Raw genomic sequence first — 19113 nt, 5'->3', positions numbered from 1 at the left:
TTTTTTGAGACATAGTCTTGCTCTGTCACCCAGGCTGGAGTGCAGTGGCATGATCTTGGTTCACTGCAACCTCCACCTCCCAGGTTCAAGCAATGCTCCTGTCTCAGCTTCCTAAGTAGCTGGGACTACGGATGCCCACCACCACACCCAGCTAATTTTTGTATTTTTAGTAGAGACGGGGTTTCACCATATTGGTCAGGTGATCCACCCGCCTCAGTCTCCCAAAGTGCTGGGATTACAGGTGTGAGCCACAGCGCCCGGCCAGGACCTGACTTTTATGAGGAACAGAGACTTTCAGATGGCATCAACCAGGTTTGGGAACTGATTCTAGGGCTAAGATGAAAAAGGAATAAAGGACAACCCCAACAGTCTCACCTGGGCTGCCATGATCTATGAAGTGGAGCCAGTATAGCTGATGGAAGAGGAAGAAATTACTCCGGGGGAAGCAGAGTGGTGGGTTCAAATCTCTAGCTGTAGGTCCAGGAGCAATGTGACTCAGGTCTCTGAATCTCAGCTGCTTCATTTGTGAAATCTATCTTAGAGGATTATTTTAGTCATGAAATGAAATGCTTTATACACAGCACTTACCATGCTGCCTGGCACAGAATACATACTTAATAAGAGGCAGCCTTGGACAGTGTAGAAAGTGCACTTGGTAGAACTGTCTCTATAACAGAGGGATGCTTCACTCACTAAGGTAGGGATTTCGAGGAAATTTTTAAAAATTAAAGGAGGACATGTGTGATTTAATCAATCTGAAGTTTCATTTCACTGTGGTCCCTAGTCAGTCCCTTACTTTGACAGGCCTGTGACCAGTTATGAGTGTAGAGCCACAGACCTGTCACCATCACTGGGCAAGCAACTCAAAGTCCAGGCCTTTACCAGGATGAGTCAGAGTGGCTAGTTTCAATTCCAGGCAAACACTCTTATCTATACACTCCTAACAGCCAGGCCAGACTGATAACTGTTTGGGGTTTTTGACTTCCTGCGTTGTGTGTGTTGAACCTTCAACAGTGAATGCATAATAAACCAAGATGACCACCCCACTGTGCCCTCGCAGGGGCACCCTGCAAAAGAGGGAGTTAAAAAAAGAAAAAAGAAAGGAACTCAAAACCTACCATAAAAACATGAACAAAACCCTATTCTGTCATCACCATTATTATGCCTCTTATCATTGGTTTTGAAGAGGTAACGGACATGTCTTGTTAATGAAATAAAAGTCACAGGGATATTTGAAAAATAAGAACAGAAGAAGTATCCAGAAATGTCTAATTGGTGTCACAGCTCTTGAAACCAGAGCCCCCAAATATTTTCCTGGCCAAGGTACCAGAGACAGCCAGAAAACAAGGTCATCCTTCTTCCCCAAATTGCCACCCTTCTCCTCTAAGTTTGCTCTGTGGGTCTGAACCCAGGACAGAAACCACCATCTCTATGGTGGAGAAACGATGTTACAATATGGCCTTTCTGATATGACCAGTCCTAAGCTCTCCAGTATAGGCAAGGCTCATGAAGGATCAGTTTTGTACAAATTGCACTAACAGAATCAATTATACCATAAGATGGTTATAAAATATTTGATATGCAAAAAGCCAATATAAACAAGGGAGATAGCCACCCCACATACCTGTTCCATCAAACAGAAAATAAATATTGGCCAGACTCGATGGCATTCAATTCAAGGCCACAGAAACATGCCACAAAAGCCAGACACTTAATAAAATTAACTGACAATTAAAACTAACAATGTGGGCAGCCTCCTTAGGAATTCTATCAGATATCACCTCTAAGTCAACAGACAAATAGCCTGATAAAAAAATCCCTTTCTATGGAGAAAGAGTTTCTACATTCTGTTCATGGCTCTTTGAAGATAGAAATAAAACACATGTATTATTTCACCTACCCAGAATCCACACCTATTTTTTAAAAATAAAACAGTCTTTCCAAGACTACATAACTTCCGGTTGGTTTCTGGACGCTGTCTCTGCTCCTTCCACGTTCTTCCCTTCTAATCTGTTCTACTATATGCTGCGTCTGGTTATAAGCTTTATTCTTGTTATGAGCTTTGTGTTCTTCCTGACCAATAGAAACCTGAACTTTCAAAGATGAGCTGCTAATTTTCTTGGATTGTAAGATCAAGCAATCTTCCTGGGATTGTTTTAGGTTATGCATAAGAACTGATGATGAACAAAACATGCCTTTCTCTTTTCCCTGGGCATGGGCTGATAGTCAGAGATTGTTCAGACTGCCAGGGAGTTGAGAAGAGCAGGGACTGGATGCTGAGGCACCCTGAACGCATCTCCAGCCCGCGGGTCAACTGTGCCTTCAGAAACTATTCCTGAAGGCAACTGGGGGGGCCTTTTCTGATGCAAAGCATCCATGCCTCTGAAGTGACTCGCCCATCCCCCTAACAATTTAAAATCTACTCCTCTAAATTGGGGCAGAAGACATTTCCCAGGAGGCTGCAGTCAAAAGTTAAAACTCCCTGGTTTTACTAAATCAGTGTTTACTAACCTATGACGCCTCTGAAAACATTCTAATACAGCTCCCCCATCCAACCACTCCCACCATCCTTGCTTCCAGCGCAGACGAAATAATTCCAGCCGATGGTCGCATCTCCAATCTCACGCTAAACTAACTCACAGTAGAAAGAAACAAACGACCCTAGCAGGGCGCCACAGCTGCTGAAGGGCAGGTCCTCTATCACATCCAAGAAAACCCGAGACACGTGTGCGGCCCTTTATTCAGGCGTTTCTGGGCGCGCACTCGCCTCTCCCAGGGCGCGCGCGCGCGCACACACACACACACACACACACACACACACACACACACACACAGAGAGAGAGAGAGAGAGAGAGCGCGAGAGCGAGAGCGCGAGCGAGCTGAGGACTAAGTTTCCTCTTCTCGCGGAGCACCCCATTCCCTGTCATCGGCATCTGATCTTCCTGGTTCGGATCCCCGGAACACACGCCTCCTCCAGCCCGCACGCCCCACACGTGGGGAAACGCGTCCAAATGGTGCCAGGAGGGAGGAGGGAAGCGAAAACGTGGGGAAGGCCGGGGAGAGGAAGGAGGGAGCGATGAGTCGGATCTGGGATCTCAGATCCCGGGGGCAGCGTAGATGCAGGGTAAGCTTCTGGGATGTGGATAGGGAAAGGCAGCGGGAAAGGAACCCAGAGGTTAAAGGGCGGGGGTGGGACGGGGGGCACGGAGTAGAGGTCGCTCACCCAAGGTTTTGACAGCGATCTGTCTGGTGAGGGGCGGCGGCAGGTTAATGCACACCAAGTCCACGTCCTGATGCAGCAGCACCTCGTCAATGCGGCTCGTGTAGAAGGGGACACTCATCTCCTTGGCCAGCTCCTCCGCTTCTTCCTGCGTGCGGCCCCACAGCGCCTTCACTGCGAAGCCCTCGTCTTTTAACAGCGGGATGATGACACGGGCCGTGAGGCTGGTGCCGAACACGCCCACCCCGGGAAGCATGGCTGCTCAGAGCCGCCTGGTTCTGCTTCTACTCGGATCTCCAGTCCAACAAGCGCACACACCCACCTCTAGCCAGTCCTGCACCCGGCTCCTGCAGCCAACCTAGCCGCTGTGCGCCAGCCGCCGTGCACCGGGCAAGGCGCCCAGGTGCCCAGAGCGCACCGAGCTGCAGGCGGAGCAAGCTCCGGGCGCCTCAGTACGGTGACCGCGGCAGTGTCCACCACGCGTGGCTCGCGTCCTTCCCGGAGGCGGCGGCAGGAACCCCCTCAGGGCGCCGCAGGCTTCTAAGCCTCTCGGAGCCCCGGCTCAGGCGGCGCTCCCGCCGCAGCGCCAGCCCGCTGCGTGCGCCCCGCCAAGGCCGCTCCATGGCCGGCTCATCCCCGCGGCCGCGCCGCCGCAGCCCGGGACCGGCTCTCTCCCGCGTCGATTGCGCAGCCGGCGAGTCGCACACACAAACGTCTACACCCTGCCAGAGCACGGACCGGCTCTGCTGGGGAGTCTTCTTTCTCCTCCGCCCTCCGCTCAGAATGAAATAATCCCGCGGCCGCCGGGAGGCCGGCTAAGGATGCGGCCCGGAGCGCGCCGGACTGGGATCCCGAGCTGCAGCGCGGCAGCTGTGGCCACGAGCCGGCGCCAGCCTCCTCATACTGCTGCCATGTTCGCTCGCCGCGCGGTTCGGGCGGCCTCGGCCCCAGGCCGGCTCGGGCTCCGGGATCCCGTGGGGACTAAGGCGGAGTTGGCGAGTTTGGCTGTCAGCGGCCGGTGTTCCTGCACCGCCCTCGCCGCAGCGCAGCGCGCCATTGGCCGCCGCGCGCCGCCCCCGCCCCCGCCGCCGCCAGCTCGCGGTGCGCGCTGCGCCGCTGCCCCGGGAGCCCAGCCCGGCTCCTCCCCGGCCCCGCCTCGCTCGCCTCTTGCCCCTCCGCTTCTTCCCTTTCTTTGCCCTCACCATCTCCTTCTCCTCCCTGCTTCACTCCAAACCCCGCCCCAAGCAAGCAAATATCTGTCGAGGCAGAGCGCGCCGTTAATAGGTTAGTCGCCTGTCCCTTGGAAGAGAGCAGTGGGCGCCTTGGCCTGGGGGAGGTGAGGGGACCCGGCGAGGTGCGAACAGCCAGTAATAACAACCTCTGCTCCCGGAGCGTTTCCTGCGTGATGAGCATCATACTAACGCCTTTCCAGGCATTGTCCCTTTAAGTCCTCGCAGCAATCTAAGGTTATTGGAAACCCATTTTACCAGTGATGTGAATGAGCCCCAGTGAAGGCTGAGGTGACATGTAAGCAACAGGCCTGTGATTGGAATCCAGGCCCCAGAGTCTGGGCACCGAACCGCAGACTTCTATCTCCTTGCAAGCCAGCCTGCTCCTTTCGTGTGCCCCTGCTCCGGCCGCGCACGCACTGTTCAGCCGCCTTCCTCCAGACAGTCGGGTCTTGGCTGGCTCCCATCTGCCTCCCACCTCCCCCGCCCCTACACCCGTACCCGCGCCCGCGTAGACACTGTGTTGTGGACCACCGCAGTGGGGCAGGGGTCTCCGAGGCCGCTGCTGCACGTGTGTCTCGAGTCTGGGTTTCGAGACCGATACGTAGCTCTGGCCAGATGCCACGCCCGCCTCCTGCTTAGGCTCCTGTTGCCGTCGCCACTTCCTGCAGACTTTACGTCTCCCAGGTTGCCCCTACCTCCAACCCCTGCACCCCTCCCAGGCCCTCGAGGGAGTACCGAAGGGGGCTGGCCAAGGCTGGCTTTGCACCTCTGGAGCTGTGGGGACTCTGCATCTGTCTGATTTCCCGCCATATCCTTGGCACCTGGCATACTGCCTGCCCTGTATGTAGTAGGCGCGCAATAAACATTTGCTAAATAAGTGAATGCACATTCATTGAATGCCCGCTTTGCACCCATTTGGTGCCAGGAGGGGGAACTCAAAAATGAAAGGCACGTCTTCTAACCGAAGGTCTCTGGAGAGGTCATGGGTCAGGTCATGTTCATCTCCTGTCTTCAGCACTGGGCTCAATGTAGAACATGGTCTGCCACAGCACGAGTGGAAAACGTGATACTTGCAAGCGTTTGAAACAACTTGTAACAATTGGCACTGAGGCAGGGCGCATGGAGAGAGCAGGATACGAAAAAAAGCTGTGTGTGGCAATGCGGGGTGGAGGCTGACCTAAGGCATTAGAAGAAAGGCATGAAGGACACAGTGCTGGGTGGCTGGCAGCAGCCTGGGGAGGACTGAGAGACAAAGAACGGTGTTTCCCTCACCACTAACAGGCTTCTTTTGAGCAGAGGTTTTGTAAGAACCAAGGCAGGAACACCTGTCTGGGCACAGGGGCAGGCAGTGGTGTCAGATCCAAGAGATGGGATATATCACAGGCTTGTCACATGTCAGAGATGGCCAGGCTCTCAGGGAGCTGGGGATGTGCAATTTGGCATAGTGGTCAGAGCACAGCCAGAGCCACTGGCATTGACTTCTACCTCTGCCATTTACTCGCTGTGGGACCTTCAGCAAATCACTTCTCTGCAGCACAGTCTCATCTGTAAAATGGGTGGGTAATAGCAGTATATGCCACTAGGGGTTTTAGAGGATTGTATTCATTGATATTTACAATGTCCTAAGAACAAGGCATGGTGCATAGTAAGTTCTATATAAACGTTAAAGAAAGAAAGAATGGGTCTATTACAGATGTCATTTTTTGATGAGAGAGACCATTGTACAGTGCAGCAATATCTAGCTAATAAGACAGAGTTTTGTGTGTGTGTGTGTGTGTGTGTGTGTGTGTGTGTGTGTTCTTTTAAAGATAACTCTACCCCTAGCCTGAGTATGAATACAAATGGACCTTCTAAGCCTGCTGTGGTGGCTCACAACTATAATCCCAATGACTGGGAGGCCTAACCAGGGGTATTGTTTAGGCCAGGAGTTCTAGACCAGCTTGGGAAACATAGCAAGACCCCATTGCTTAAAACATTAAAAAAATTAGCTGGGCGTGGTGGTGTATGTCTGTAGTCCCAGCTACTTGAGGGGCTGAGGTGAGATTGAGCCCAGGAGTTCAAGGCTGCAGTGAGCCTAGCCTTGATCATGCCACTGCACTCCAACCTGGGCGACAGAGGGAGACCTTGTCTCTAAAAAAGAAAGAAAGAAAGACCTTCCATCTATATAACATCAAAGAAAATGATCACACTTTATTCTTACTAAAATCTGTAAATAAACATTATTATCCCCATTTCATAGAAGGCAAAACTACGTCCGGCTAGCAAGTCTAACTTAAAGGCTTAAAACAGAACACTCCACTTCCAAGCTTACTCTCAAGCCATTCCTCCCTCGTCAATAAGCAGCATCACCAGTTCACCAGTTGGCTAAAAGTCTTGCAGTCATCTGGTCCTCATATCCTTCATAGCCAGCCATCAGCAAATCCTGTCTGATCCCCTCGCAGAATGCACCCAGAGTCTTCCCACATCTCCCTGGCAGGATGGAAGAGTCCAAGTCACCATCATCACTGTCAGACCACCATCCTTACTGGTCTACCTGCTTCCAGTGATGCCCCCAATCGTTCATATATCTCATAGAAGATGAGTAGAATTATGTCCCATTATGCTTGGCACCTGCCAGTGAATACCCAGCACACTTAGAATAAACTCCAAAGGCCTCAGCATGCCTGAAAGACTCTACCTGGCCTAACCCACAGCCCCTTGCATCTCATAGCCTATGGCATACCACCCCATACCCTGCATCCCAGCACTCTGGCCTCTCTGCTGTGCTCTTTACAGACTGAGTTTGTTCTTGCCTCAGGGCCTTTGCACATGCTGTTTTATTTGCCTAACACCCCATTCTTTCCCCCTGACACACACACACACACACACACACACACACACACACACACACACACACGAGGCTCCTCTCACTTTGCTCAAGCCTCTGCTCAGACTGCCTGGCCTGACCATCTCACCTAAAATGACACCTCTGTCATATTTCATCCCTTTGTCCAGCTTTATTTTTCTTCATTGCTCCTGTCACTGCCTCACATTATATTATATGCCTGTCTATCTTTTATCATTCATTTACCTTGACAGGTTACAAACTCATTGAGATAAGAAGTTTGGGTGTCTCATTCACTTCTGAATCTCCAGCACCTAAAATTGTACCTGGCACCTGCTAGATATCCAATACCCATTTGTTGAATGGATGCTTGCACATTCTTCTAACAACCATGTATTGTTATGAGTTAATATTTATAAAGTCATCAGAACAGTGCCAAGTGCCACGTGCAAGAAGGACGCTTGCAAGGGAGATGCAAGGTGGAGGAGGACAGAGCCCCTGCCCCAGGTTGCTTATGCCTGGCAGCCCATTGGTTGATGACATGAATTGACCATGGCAACACGGCATGGTGCACCCGTGAGACTGGTCCACATGGGTTGATTTGGGAGCAGAGGAGGGCTCTGAAATCTGAATGGGAAGATTGCGAAGACACACACTGAGAAAGAAGTGAGCTGGGCCCAGGTTTTGAAAGACTTGCTGGAGTTAGCCAGAAGAAAGAGAGGGGAATATTCTAGACAGAGGAAAGCATGAACAGGCTAACTCAAGGTGGAAAGGTGTGTGTGGAGGCCAGAACTTGGTGGGGAGAGTGAATAATCAGATTGGTGTTCTAGAGCCATCACTCAGCCTCCAGTACAGAGGGTGGCTTGTGAGGGGCCACTAGACCCAGCCCTGTGGGGAGCCCACTGCAGGGACCCCAGAGTGAGGGAAAGAGGACTAAGAAAGGTGGCAGCTATGGGAATGAAGATACCCATGCAGAGATATCATGAGATAACAAGAAGATGAAGTCTCCTGGGCCTGGCAGCTAATTGGACATGGGAGAAAAGTAAAAAAATTATTGGTGTGATTTCTCAGCTTGGGGCTAGTGGAGAAGCTGGGCGTGCACTTGTGTCCTCACTAGTTAGGCAGGTCTTGCTTCATCCGTCCTGGGCATGAAAGGATTACTCTGAGCATGCATCTATTTTGAGCTTCTGATGATACAGAACCTTTGCATACACAGTGCCTGTGGACATGGTCCCCACAGACGAGTCTTATTCTTCAGGTTCTTCATACGAAACCCTCTTAAACCATGGATCCAGAGTCCCAACCTGGAACACAACCTGAGGTTTTGACATTTTAAAACAGTTCTGAAAATAAACCTAAAATGTTATTTCCCCTCTATCCATGATTTAGCTGCCAGCCGCTGCTATTTGCATTTGTGTGAAGATTTTAGGCCCATTTGAATGTTATTGACAATAAATCTCCAGCCTGGGCAACAAAGCAAGATCCTATCTTTACTAAAGCTTTTTTCAAATTAGCCAGGAATGGTGTGCGTGCCTGTAATCCCAGCTACTTGAGAGGCTGAGGCAGGAGGATTGCATGATCCCAGAAGCTGCAGGTTGTATTAGCTATGACTGACTGCACTCCAGCTTGGGAGACACAGCAAGACCCTGTCTCAAATAATAATAATAATAGTAATAATACAATGAATTAAATAATTTATTCCTATCTCTAAGATAATAGTAAAATGGAATTTCTTCACATATTAATTCCGTTTAATGATAATTTAAAGTATTTTTCACTATAAAAGTCATTTGTTCATATTACAGACATTTTAGAAAGTAAGATGAAGTCTTACTTTCTAAGTTTTGCTCTTTAGTTAGATTTATTTATTGTTCTTTATGACACAAAGTAGAAACAGGCTTTGGTTCTTTTTAGCTGACTGTCCGTAAATGCCCAGTGTTCTTATAAATCTTAATATCTGTGGAATGAAATACTTTTGCTCTTCGTGGAATGATAGCTTTGTCAGGTTGAAAAAACTTGAATAGCTATAGTTGCTGAAGATCTTTGAGCAGGTCTATAAACAGGTCTGATATTCATAGCACTGAGACATATTCCAGAACTAGTTTTCATCAGGAGAGTTTTAAAAGTACCCATTCATCATTATTACATTAAACTCTTTGTTCTTTCTGTTGTTAATAATAAGTGCCACTTACTAAGTGTTCATTATACATGACGCACTAAGTTAACACTTTTATTTTCCAAGAGATGGGAGCTCACTATGTTGCCCAGGCTGGTCTCGAACTCCTGGCCTCAAGTGATCCTCCCGCTGTGGCCTTGCAAAGTTTTGGGATTACAGGGATGAGCCAACATACCAGGCCCAATTTTTTTTTTTAAAGCTAAGCCCTTTACATATATTTATGTTTAGTTGTTTCGGGAGGATACCATTATCCCCATTATTACAAATAAAGAAACCGATAGATTTTTTAAAGTTAAGTAATTTCCCTGAGGTCATGAAGGCAAGCATTTGGACTAAGTCACCTGACTTCAAAATCAGAGCATGTGACCACTGAGCATGCTGCCCTTGAACTTACATTAGATACCACAGCCCCTATTTTCCCCTACAAGCACTTGGTCCCTGTAGGGAAGCGAAGCACACTTAATTCCCCTTCCCCTAATGCAGGTCCACAGACTCCCTAAGCAGGGGGTCACTAGAGCTGCCATCCGGGTCAGGAAAAGCAATACTGTGCTGGTGGTGCTGCTCCTCAGGGACAGAGGCACGGGACAGTATCGGCCACCATAATCTCTGCCTTGGACTACCACAGTAGCCTTCTAAAAGGACCCACTGTCCCTCTCTTGACTCTTGCAATCCATAGATAATCACAGAGCTTTCAAAAGCGTCTCTCATGAAACTGACTTGTTTAGAGTCCGCCCCGCTCCCTGCCCTGTGCTGGCGATGCCATCTAAGCCCCTGAGCATGACCCAGGCGGCTGTGCTCTGCACTTCTGCTGCCACCCACTCTTGACCTGATGCACATTCCGCATCAGTCACACTCACCTGCCTTGATTTCTCAGTCTTCCCTGGCTCTTTCCTGTCTCAGGACACCTGGACTTTCTGTTTTCTCTTCTGAGAAATGCTTTTCCCTCAGTCCTTCATTCTCCTGGCTGCAGAGGCCATTTGGGCTCAATTCACATGTTGCATCCTTCCCACCCTATCGAGGTAGCTATCCTTCCCAAACCCCTGCTGCTGCTCTCCAACACCACCCTGTTTAATTCCATTCATAGCACTTACCACAATCTTCTTTGAGTTTGCTTCTTTGGCCCCTGGCTGGAATATAAGCCTTTTGGGGCAAGGGATCTTATTGGTTTATTTCTTGCAATATCCCAGGGCCTAAAACAGTGCTTGGTACCTCGCTAATACATAATAAATACTTACTGAATGAATAAATTAGCCACACATCATGAAAACATTTTCTAATGTCATGTAATAGCATGACAAAACGCTTATAGCATGACTGTGGATTTACAAGGCCAATCAATATTGTATATATATTATGATCACATCTACATATTTTTATCTTTGTGTTATGGTAAAAATAGACATAACACAAAAGCTACCATTTAAATTATTTTAACTGTACAGTGGCATTAAGTAATTCACATTCTTGTGCATACAACTATAAATTTTTAAGAATAAATAGCCTATAAAATGAAAAGTAATACACCTTTGTCTACATTTCTTGTTTTTCCTTACAATCATGATGAAGAAAAGAAACCATTTAAATGTGTGAGTGAACTAACAGTTCTGGTCAGATCTTTAAGCATCCCTTTCCTCTCCCATTCTGAGTACGTGAACTCGTCAAGACCTAGTAACTAGCTAGTTACTAGTCCCCTGAAATGCCAAAAATAAAAGTTGACTCAAGTAGGTTATACTGCAACACATTCCTTATCTGTGTCACCCACCAGGCCAAGAGAAACCTAGACACTCTGACTCACCACCAGCCAATCCATGGCTCTTGGAGAATGGGAATGGGCTTACATGTACAGAGGTTTAGGCATCACAGAAGCTTCGGTGCAAAATACAGAACTTTTCTTTTTGGTGTGTGAAGGTCTCAGGGTGCTTGGCTTCTTCATGCATATAACTTCTCTGGAGTAATGCTGTTCAGTATACGTTTCTGCTGCCTCAGTCAGCCAGTTAAGGTGTGTAGGGCAGATGATTCAACGGTGCTATAAATAAACAGATGGCAAGTATGGTGCCCTTTCCAGGCAGATCAATAAGAACATAGGAAAACTATTTAGCATCCCAAGTCATTAACATGCTGCTTACACACACAGATTTAGCGCACCAGAAAAATAACCTTTATAACAGTCTGGCAGAAAGTAAATACTATTTAAATGTTTAATTTGCAATTGAGAGAAGAGAATGACATGGGCCCTGCAATTTAAATTAAGAGCACTATTTCGAGCCCTTTGTTTCTGGATTAAAGGGTAGATGTATAGAACAATACATGCTCCATTTCAAACATCTCACCTGTTCATGAATAGACGCAACATGCAGAATCCAAGATAGATCACTTGACCTAGAAGTATCTAGGCAGTAACACCATATGTAGGCTGTAACCTTGTAATTACAAGGTCCAAAGGAGAGCCACTCAAAAGGCTGAGAGACACTGGGTCTGTTTTTAGATGGAAGTAACCGGGGCCAAAGTGAAGCCTGGGAGAAGGATGGCAGAGAGAACACATCACACAACTCAGCAAAAAAGGAGTGGAAGGAAAGCAAGCCCATTCATCCATTCACTTCTCCATTTCTTCAGTCAGAAATTATAGAAAAAAATATTTAACAACTGGCATGCCATGGGCACCAAACAATCAGAATAAATATCTATATTTCTGGAGCAGAGTCCTGGAGGTTTCTTGCTAGACCAAGCCTCAACACTTTCACTCACTAAATCACAATAAGGCTTAGGGGATCTTGGGGAGAGGTCAAGGCACTGGGTGGCAAAGCAGCACTCAAATCTCAGGGCAGCAGCTGAATATTTTACCAAGCAGCACAATCATACCTGGTACATCTATACCAGCTGACCAAAGGCCTTACATTCATTCCACTTCCCGTTCATTTACTGCCTGCTGTGTTTGAGTCCTGGAGATGCTCACTGAGAGCCATAGGTAATGAGAAGACAGAACCAAAGGCTCCATCCTTCGGCTGTCCCTTAAGGAGCTCATGGCTTTGTGCATCAAACCAGCAAACAGATAACTGCAATATAGTGTGTGAGAAGGGCAATCACAGAGGTAAGCTGCCGTCTATGGAAGCCTCCTCTCTGTTTCTCTTTCACAACACACGCGCACACACACACACACACACACACACACACTGCAAACCATTAACTCCCTTGGTTTCCCAGGATATTATTCAAGTTCTGCTTCTGCAATCCTTCTTCCCTTTCTGATAAGACTAGATTCCTGAGATGTAGACTCTTCCTCCTCTTTTCCAAACAATAAATTTACATTGCATTTAGAAATAATAATAGATATTTAGAAAAAATCTTTACCCAACAAAGAATACATATTTTTTATAAGCCCACCCAGAACATTTACACATTTGACAATTTATTGGGCCACAAAGGAAATCACAAATTCCAAAGGAATGAGGACAGTAGGTCATGTTCTTTCACCACAGTGCACTGAAAATAGAAACCAATGGTCGGAACGTATCCCCTCACCCCATAAATTTGACAACTAAACATATGATTTTAAGCAATTTCTAGATTAGCAAATAAATCGTGATGAAATGGAAAACATTTAGAAATGAAACACAATAAAAGCCCGCATGTAAAAACATATGAGGTACAGCTAAAATTATACCCAAGGGGAAATTTGGAGCTTAAATTCATTTCTTAGATAACAAAAGAAATTTGAAATTTAAGGAATTAAGCATTCAACTTAATGATCTAGAAAGAAACAATAATAAAGAATCTAGAATGAAAAAACTAGAAGAAAAGAGAAATAAATATAACACCATAAAAAGAATCTAAAACCAAGAATATAAATATTAACAATAAACCAAAAGGTTGTTAATAAATGATTAATAAAATAGATAAATTTCTGGAAATACCAATTAGAAAAAATAGAAAAGGCAAAAAACAATATTTGAGATAAAAATACTATAAATAAATCTTTGCCTATAATTTTGAAAACTTTTCTGCAATGGACAACTTTGTAGAAATTATACAATTGACTCAAAAGGAAATAGAAAATCTTAATATGCCAATAGCTATTAAAATAATTGAATGGCTAGCTGAAAGGCAGTATGTTCTGACAACTTTGCAGGCAGCTCTAACCAAACCTTCAAAGAACAGACAATCTTATTAGGCAAGCGGTTCCAGATAATAGAAAAAAAAGAAAAGCTATCTAGCTCATTTTTTGGGGTTACTATAGATTTAAAAGTATGTATTTTTTGTTTATCTTTTTTTTTTTTTTTTTTTCATTGGAACTAATTACCCAGGCTGGAGTGCAATGGCGCGATCTCGGCTCACCGCAACCNATGGCGCGATCTCGGCTCACCGCAACCTCCGCCTCCTGAGTTCAGGCAATTCTCCTGCCTCAGCCTCCTGAGTAGCTGGGATTACAGGCACCTGCCACTATGCCCAGTTATTTTTTTGTATTTTTCGTAGAGACAGCGTTTCACCATGTTGGCCAGGCTGGTCTTGAACTCCTGACCTTGTGATCCATCCACTTCTGCCTCCCAAAATGCTGGGATTATAGGCATGAGCCACGGAACCCAGCCAAAAGCGTGTATTTTTTAATAAAAATAACAAAATGAAATTATAAGCCAATACTATTTATGAATATAAAGATAATAATTCTAAATAAAAACCTTACAAATCTAATTGAACAGCATATAAAAGTAATCATAACTCAATGGGATTTATCCTGTAAAAATATCCATGACAACATTACAAACCTGTATTAAGTTACTTTAAAATATGAAGATATTAAAGGGAGAAAAGCCATAAATTGCTGGCAATAAAATCAACACCCATTTATTTACAAAATAGTAAAACTTTTAGCAAACTTGGAATAGATGGAGATTTTAACTTGATAAAGATTTTTTTTGAACCTATAATATTGTCATAATAACTTCAAACACATTCCTACCTAAGCCTTTGTACTCGTTATCATTCCTACTACCTGACATCATACTATGGGTTCTTCCCATTGAAAAGAGAACAAGAAGAGGCAAAAGAATCAAGGAGGAAAGATAATATGGTCATTATTTTCAAATCACCAACTTGAAACCCAAGAGAATCTTCAGGTAACATATTAGAGGATTCAGCAAAGTCTCTGGATATAAGATCAATATATAAAAATCAATAGCATTCCTTGATACCAATTAGAAAACATAGTAAAGAAAATATTCGCATTCATAATAGCAACAGAAATGATATCGATCCTGAGAATAAGGTAAGCAAATCACATTCAGGGATTTAGAGGAAAAGTATCAAAAGTTGCTGAAAAGGGAAAAAGAAAAGCTGAATACATGGAAAAAAAAAAAGACTCAATACTCTTTCCCCAGATGAATCAATACTTCAATGTAAGGTAATCTGAATAAAGAAGTACAAGTGTGGGAAAAGAGTTGTTTTAATTATCTATTGGTGTATAACAAACCTCCCACAACTTAATGGCTCTATACAACCACCGTGATTCTGCAGTCTGGAATGGGCTTAGCTGTGCAGTGCTGTTGTGCTTGCAGGCTGTCACTCAGGTGGCCACATTTAGCTGAGGCCCAGTCGGCTGGGTTGCCAAGATGGCTGGGCTCCTCTCTTTGCCTAGGAAGTCTCAGGGCCCGTCGTCTCTTCCTGTGGGTCTCTCCAGCAGGGAGGCCAGGCTACTCACACGGTGGATCAGGGCTTCAAGAGTGCAAGGCCTGCCTAAGGTTTATTTTTCACTTTTATTATTTATTTATTTATTTATTTATTTATTTTTGGAGACAGAGCTTGCTGCATCTCCCAGGCTAGAGTGCAGTGGCACAATCTCAGCTCACTGCAGCCTCCGCCTCCTGGGTTCAAGTGATTCTCATGCTTCAGCCTACCTAGTAACTGGGATTACAGGTGCCTGCCACCATGCCCAGCTAATTTTGTGTGTGTGTATTTTTAGTAAAGATGGGGTTTTACCATGTTGGCCAGACTGGTCTCAAACTCCTGGCCTCAGGTGATCTGCCCACCTCAGCCTCCCAAAGTGCTGGGATTTACAGGGATAAGCCACCTCACCCAGCCCTTGCCTAAGGTTTAGGTCAGAAACTGACATAGGATTACTTCTAGTTCATCCTAAGATTAAAACAAGTCATAGGGCCAACCTAGATTCGAGGGGAGGGGACTACACAAGGGTTTGTATACAGGAGGTGTGTTCATCATTGGACCTACCACCAGGGCCCTATCACCCACCAAGATGTGTAAAGTTACAGTATAATGTAGTGTTTGTAAAGTTCCATTGTAGTAAATTTCCATTGTAGTAAAGTTACATTGTAGTGTTGGTGCAAGACGAGATAAATCGATCAATGGAGCACGAAGAGCCCCAAAACATGTCTGCATATGTGGAAACCTGATGAAAGAAGTGCTATTATACATCATTAAGAAAAGGGTAGACTTTTAACAGTAGGGGTGGGACAAATGATACTTTGTACCTATGATGAATTTCAACTGCTATAATTCTTTGCTACTTCTCCCTTTAAGATATGGAGTGTAATTCCCCTTCCATGGAGTGTGGGCTAGATGGTGACTCACTTCTAATGAATAGGATAAAGTGGAAGGGACAGTGAGTGACTCTAGAAACTGTCATAAAAGGCACTGCAGCTTCCTACTTACTCACACTTTCTCTCTGTCTTGACTCACTGGTTCTGGGGGAAGCCAGCTGCCAGGTCATGAGGACTTTCAGGCAGCCTTGTGGAAGAACTGAGGCTGTCCACCAACAGCCATCTGAATGTGCCATCTTGGAAGCAGAACTTCCAGCATGGCCTCCAGATGTGTCTTTGTCTGCTCAGGTTGCTATTCAAAAAAAAGACAACAACAACAAACTGGATGTCTTAAGCAACAGACATTTGTTTCTTAGAGTTCTGGTGACTGGGAGGTCCAAGATCAAGATGCCAGCAGATCTGGTGTCTGATGAGGGCCCGTCTCTTGACTGGCTGCGTCCTCACATGGCAGAGAAAGAAAGAACTCCGGTCTCTTCCTCTTTTCATAAGGGCACTAACCCCATCATGTGGGCCCCACTCTCACAACTTCACCTAAACCTAATCACTGCCCAAAGACACCACCTCCAAATACCATCACACTGGGGATTAAGGCTTCAACATACGAACTTGGGGGGACACATTTAGTTCATAGCAAAATGACTGCAGCCCTACCCCACAGCTTAACTGCTGAGCCAGAACCACCCACTGTGTTGTTCCTGGATTCCTGACCCTCAGATACTATGAGATAATAAATGTTCATGCTTCTAGGTTGCTAAATTTGAGGATTATTTGTTATGTAGCAGTAGATAACTAATATAACACCTTACCCCCAAAATGAAGTAAAATTGGATTGCACCTTACACAAAAATCTTTAGAACTTTTTAGAAAATAAAACAAGAGAATATCTGTGGTTGTAGAAAATATTTCTTCAATCAGACACATATCCACATACACATAGACACATGCAATAAAGAAAAAGAGACTACGGCCAAGGTTAAAAGATGGATGACAAACAAAGAGAAGATATTTACTTCATACGCTATCCAGAACATAAAAAGAATCCATTATTAAATAAAAGACAAGCAGCCCAGTGGAGAAACAAGTAAAATAAATAAATGGATAATCCCTGGAAGAGGAAACCAAAATGACCATTAAGCCATCTTTAGTAATAAGAGCAATGCAAATTAAACCAGGGCGAGATTCTATTTTCCATCTATCAGATTGACAAAAGTTAACAAATATAAAAATATCAAGGGTTGACCAGGATGTGGGGAAATGGGAATTCTCAGACATTGCTGGTGAGAATACAAATTGTTACAGCCATGATGGAAGCCGTTTGGCAGCATGTAGGTAAACTGACTATGTACATACTCCGTGAGCTGCCAAGTCCATTTTTAGCAGTTCCAGATTCCACCAAGCATTTCTGGCACAGTAGCACAAGAAGCCCCATTTGAGGTAACTATTGCTGAATTGAATGCGGTAGAGAAATATTGGAAACAACCTAAATGTCCATTTATAAAATGAATAAATTAAAGATAGACTATTTAAGGTCAGGCATGGTGGTCCACACCTGACATCCCAGCACTTTAGGGAAGGCTGAGACAGGCAGATGGCTTGAGGTCAGGAGTTCAAGACCAGCCTGGCCAACATGGTGAAACTCTGTCTCCATGTATTTTTGTACTAAAAATACAAAAAATAGCGAGGTATGATGGCACAACCTGTAATCCCAGCTACTTGGGAGGCCAAGGCAGGAGAATCCCTTGAACCCGGAAGGCAGAGGTTGCAGTGAGCCAAGACTGCACCACTGCACTCCAGCTTGGGTGGCAGAGTAAGACTCTGTCTCAAAAAAAGAACAACCGAAAAAAAAAAAGATAATATATTTAAACCAATACTATACCAGAGTAAAAGAATATACTACAGTTATAGATGTTAATATGCACTGGTCTCAGAAACATAATGTTGATTAAAATAAAAATGTGATTACTTTTATGCTGATGTTAAAACCATATCCAAACAATTCTACATTTTAATGAATATATGTGTGTGTATGTGTGCATGTGTGTGTGTCTGTTGTTTAAAATAAATTGGAAGAACTCACAGGACTGTGTACTAAAACTGCATGTAAATTAAACTTCAATACGTGGCTTAAAAAATAGATTGGGAAGACGGCGGTGGTTAATTTTATATGTCAAATGTATAAATGACTGGGCCATAAAGTGTCCAGATATTTGGTCAAACATTATTGTGGCTGTCTGAATAATTGAATGTCATTTAATGAGATGAACAGTTGAATTTGTAGGCTGAATTCAGCAGATTGCCTTCACCCTGGTGGAGGTGGAGGTTGGCCTCATCTAATCTCTTGAAGGCCTAACTAGAACAAAAAGGCTGGCTCTCCCGTGAATAAGAGAGAATTTCTCCTGCCTGCCTGCTTTCAAACTGGGACGTTGGCTTTTTTCCTGCCTTTGGACTGAAACTGAAACATCACCTCTTTCTGGGTGTAGAGCCTGCCACCTTCAGATTGGAACTGTATGGTCAGCTCTCCTGGGTCTCCAGCTTGCCAACTCGCCCTGCAGCTCCAGGGACTTGCTTGCCTGCATAATCATGTGACATTATATATGTATATATATATATATAAAACATTAGTAAATTAGTGTACACATTATATATACTGATGTATATACATTGTATGTAATATATAAAACATTGGTAAATTAGTATATACATTATATATAATATATATAACATTAATAAATTAGTATATACAGTTATATATAAAACATTAGTAAATTAGTGTATACATTATGTATACATGTGTATATACATTATATGCACTGATGTATATACATGATATGTAATATATAAAACTGGTAAATTAGTATATACATTAAATATATATAACGTTAGCAAATTAGTATATACAGTTATATATAAAACAGTAAATTAGTATATACATTATATATACATGCGTATATACATTATATATACTGATATATATACATTATATGTAATATATAAAACTGGTGAATTAGTATATACCTTATATATAATATATATAACATTAGTAAATTAGTATATACAGTTATATATAAAACATTAGTAAATTAGTATATACATTATATATACTGATGCATATA

General features: G+C 44.4%; 1 protein-coding gene and 1 long non-coding RNA gene across 2 annotated transcripts in view; both read right to left on the bottom strand.

Moving 5' to 3' along the window:
* Positions 1-4141, bottom strand: part of GFOD1 (glucose-fructose oxidoreductase domain containing 1) — a 123295-nt gene extending 119154 nt beyond the window's left edge. The window contains exon 1 of the mRNA XM_017521547.2: positions 3224-4141. Within this exon, the coding sequence (XP_017377036.1) occupies positions 3224-3476 (253 nt within the window). The 5' untranslated portion in view covers positions 3477-4141. The remainder of the gene's footprint in view (positions 1-3223) is intronic.
* Positions 4142-11636: 7495 nt separating this feature from the next.
* On the bottom strand, positions 11637-18573 carry LOC108299205. The gene is made up of 2 exons (XR_001822851.2): positions 18465-18573; positions 11637-12932 (listed from the first exon to the last, which is right to left on the bottom strand). It is a non-coding gene; the product is annotated as an uncharacterized LOC108299205 (long non-coding RNA).
* Between the last annotated feature and the right edge of the window lie 540 nt (positions 18574-19113).

Source organism: Cebus imitator, unplaced genomic scaffold, assembly GCF_001604975.1.
Source record: "Cebus imitator isolate Cc_AM_T3 unplaced genomic scaffold, Cebus_imitator-1.0 Scaffold21, whole genome shotgun sequence".
Taxonomy (NCBI): Eukaryota; Metazoa; Chordata; class Mammalia; order Primates; family Cebidae; genus Cebus; species Cebus imitator.
The sequence above is the reverse complement of the archived record's forward strand: the minus strand, read 5'-3'. Positions and strand labels throughout refer to the sequence as shown.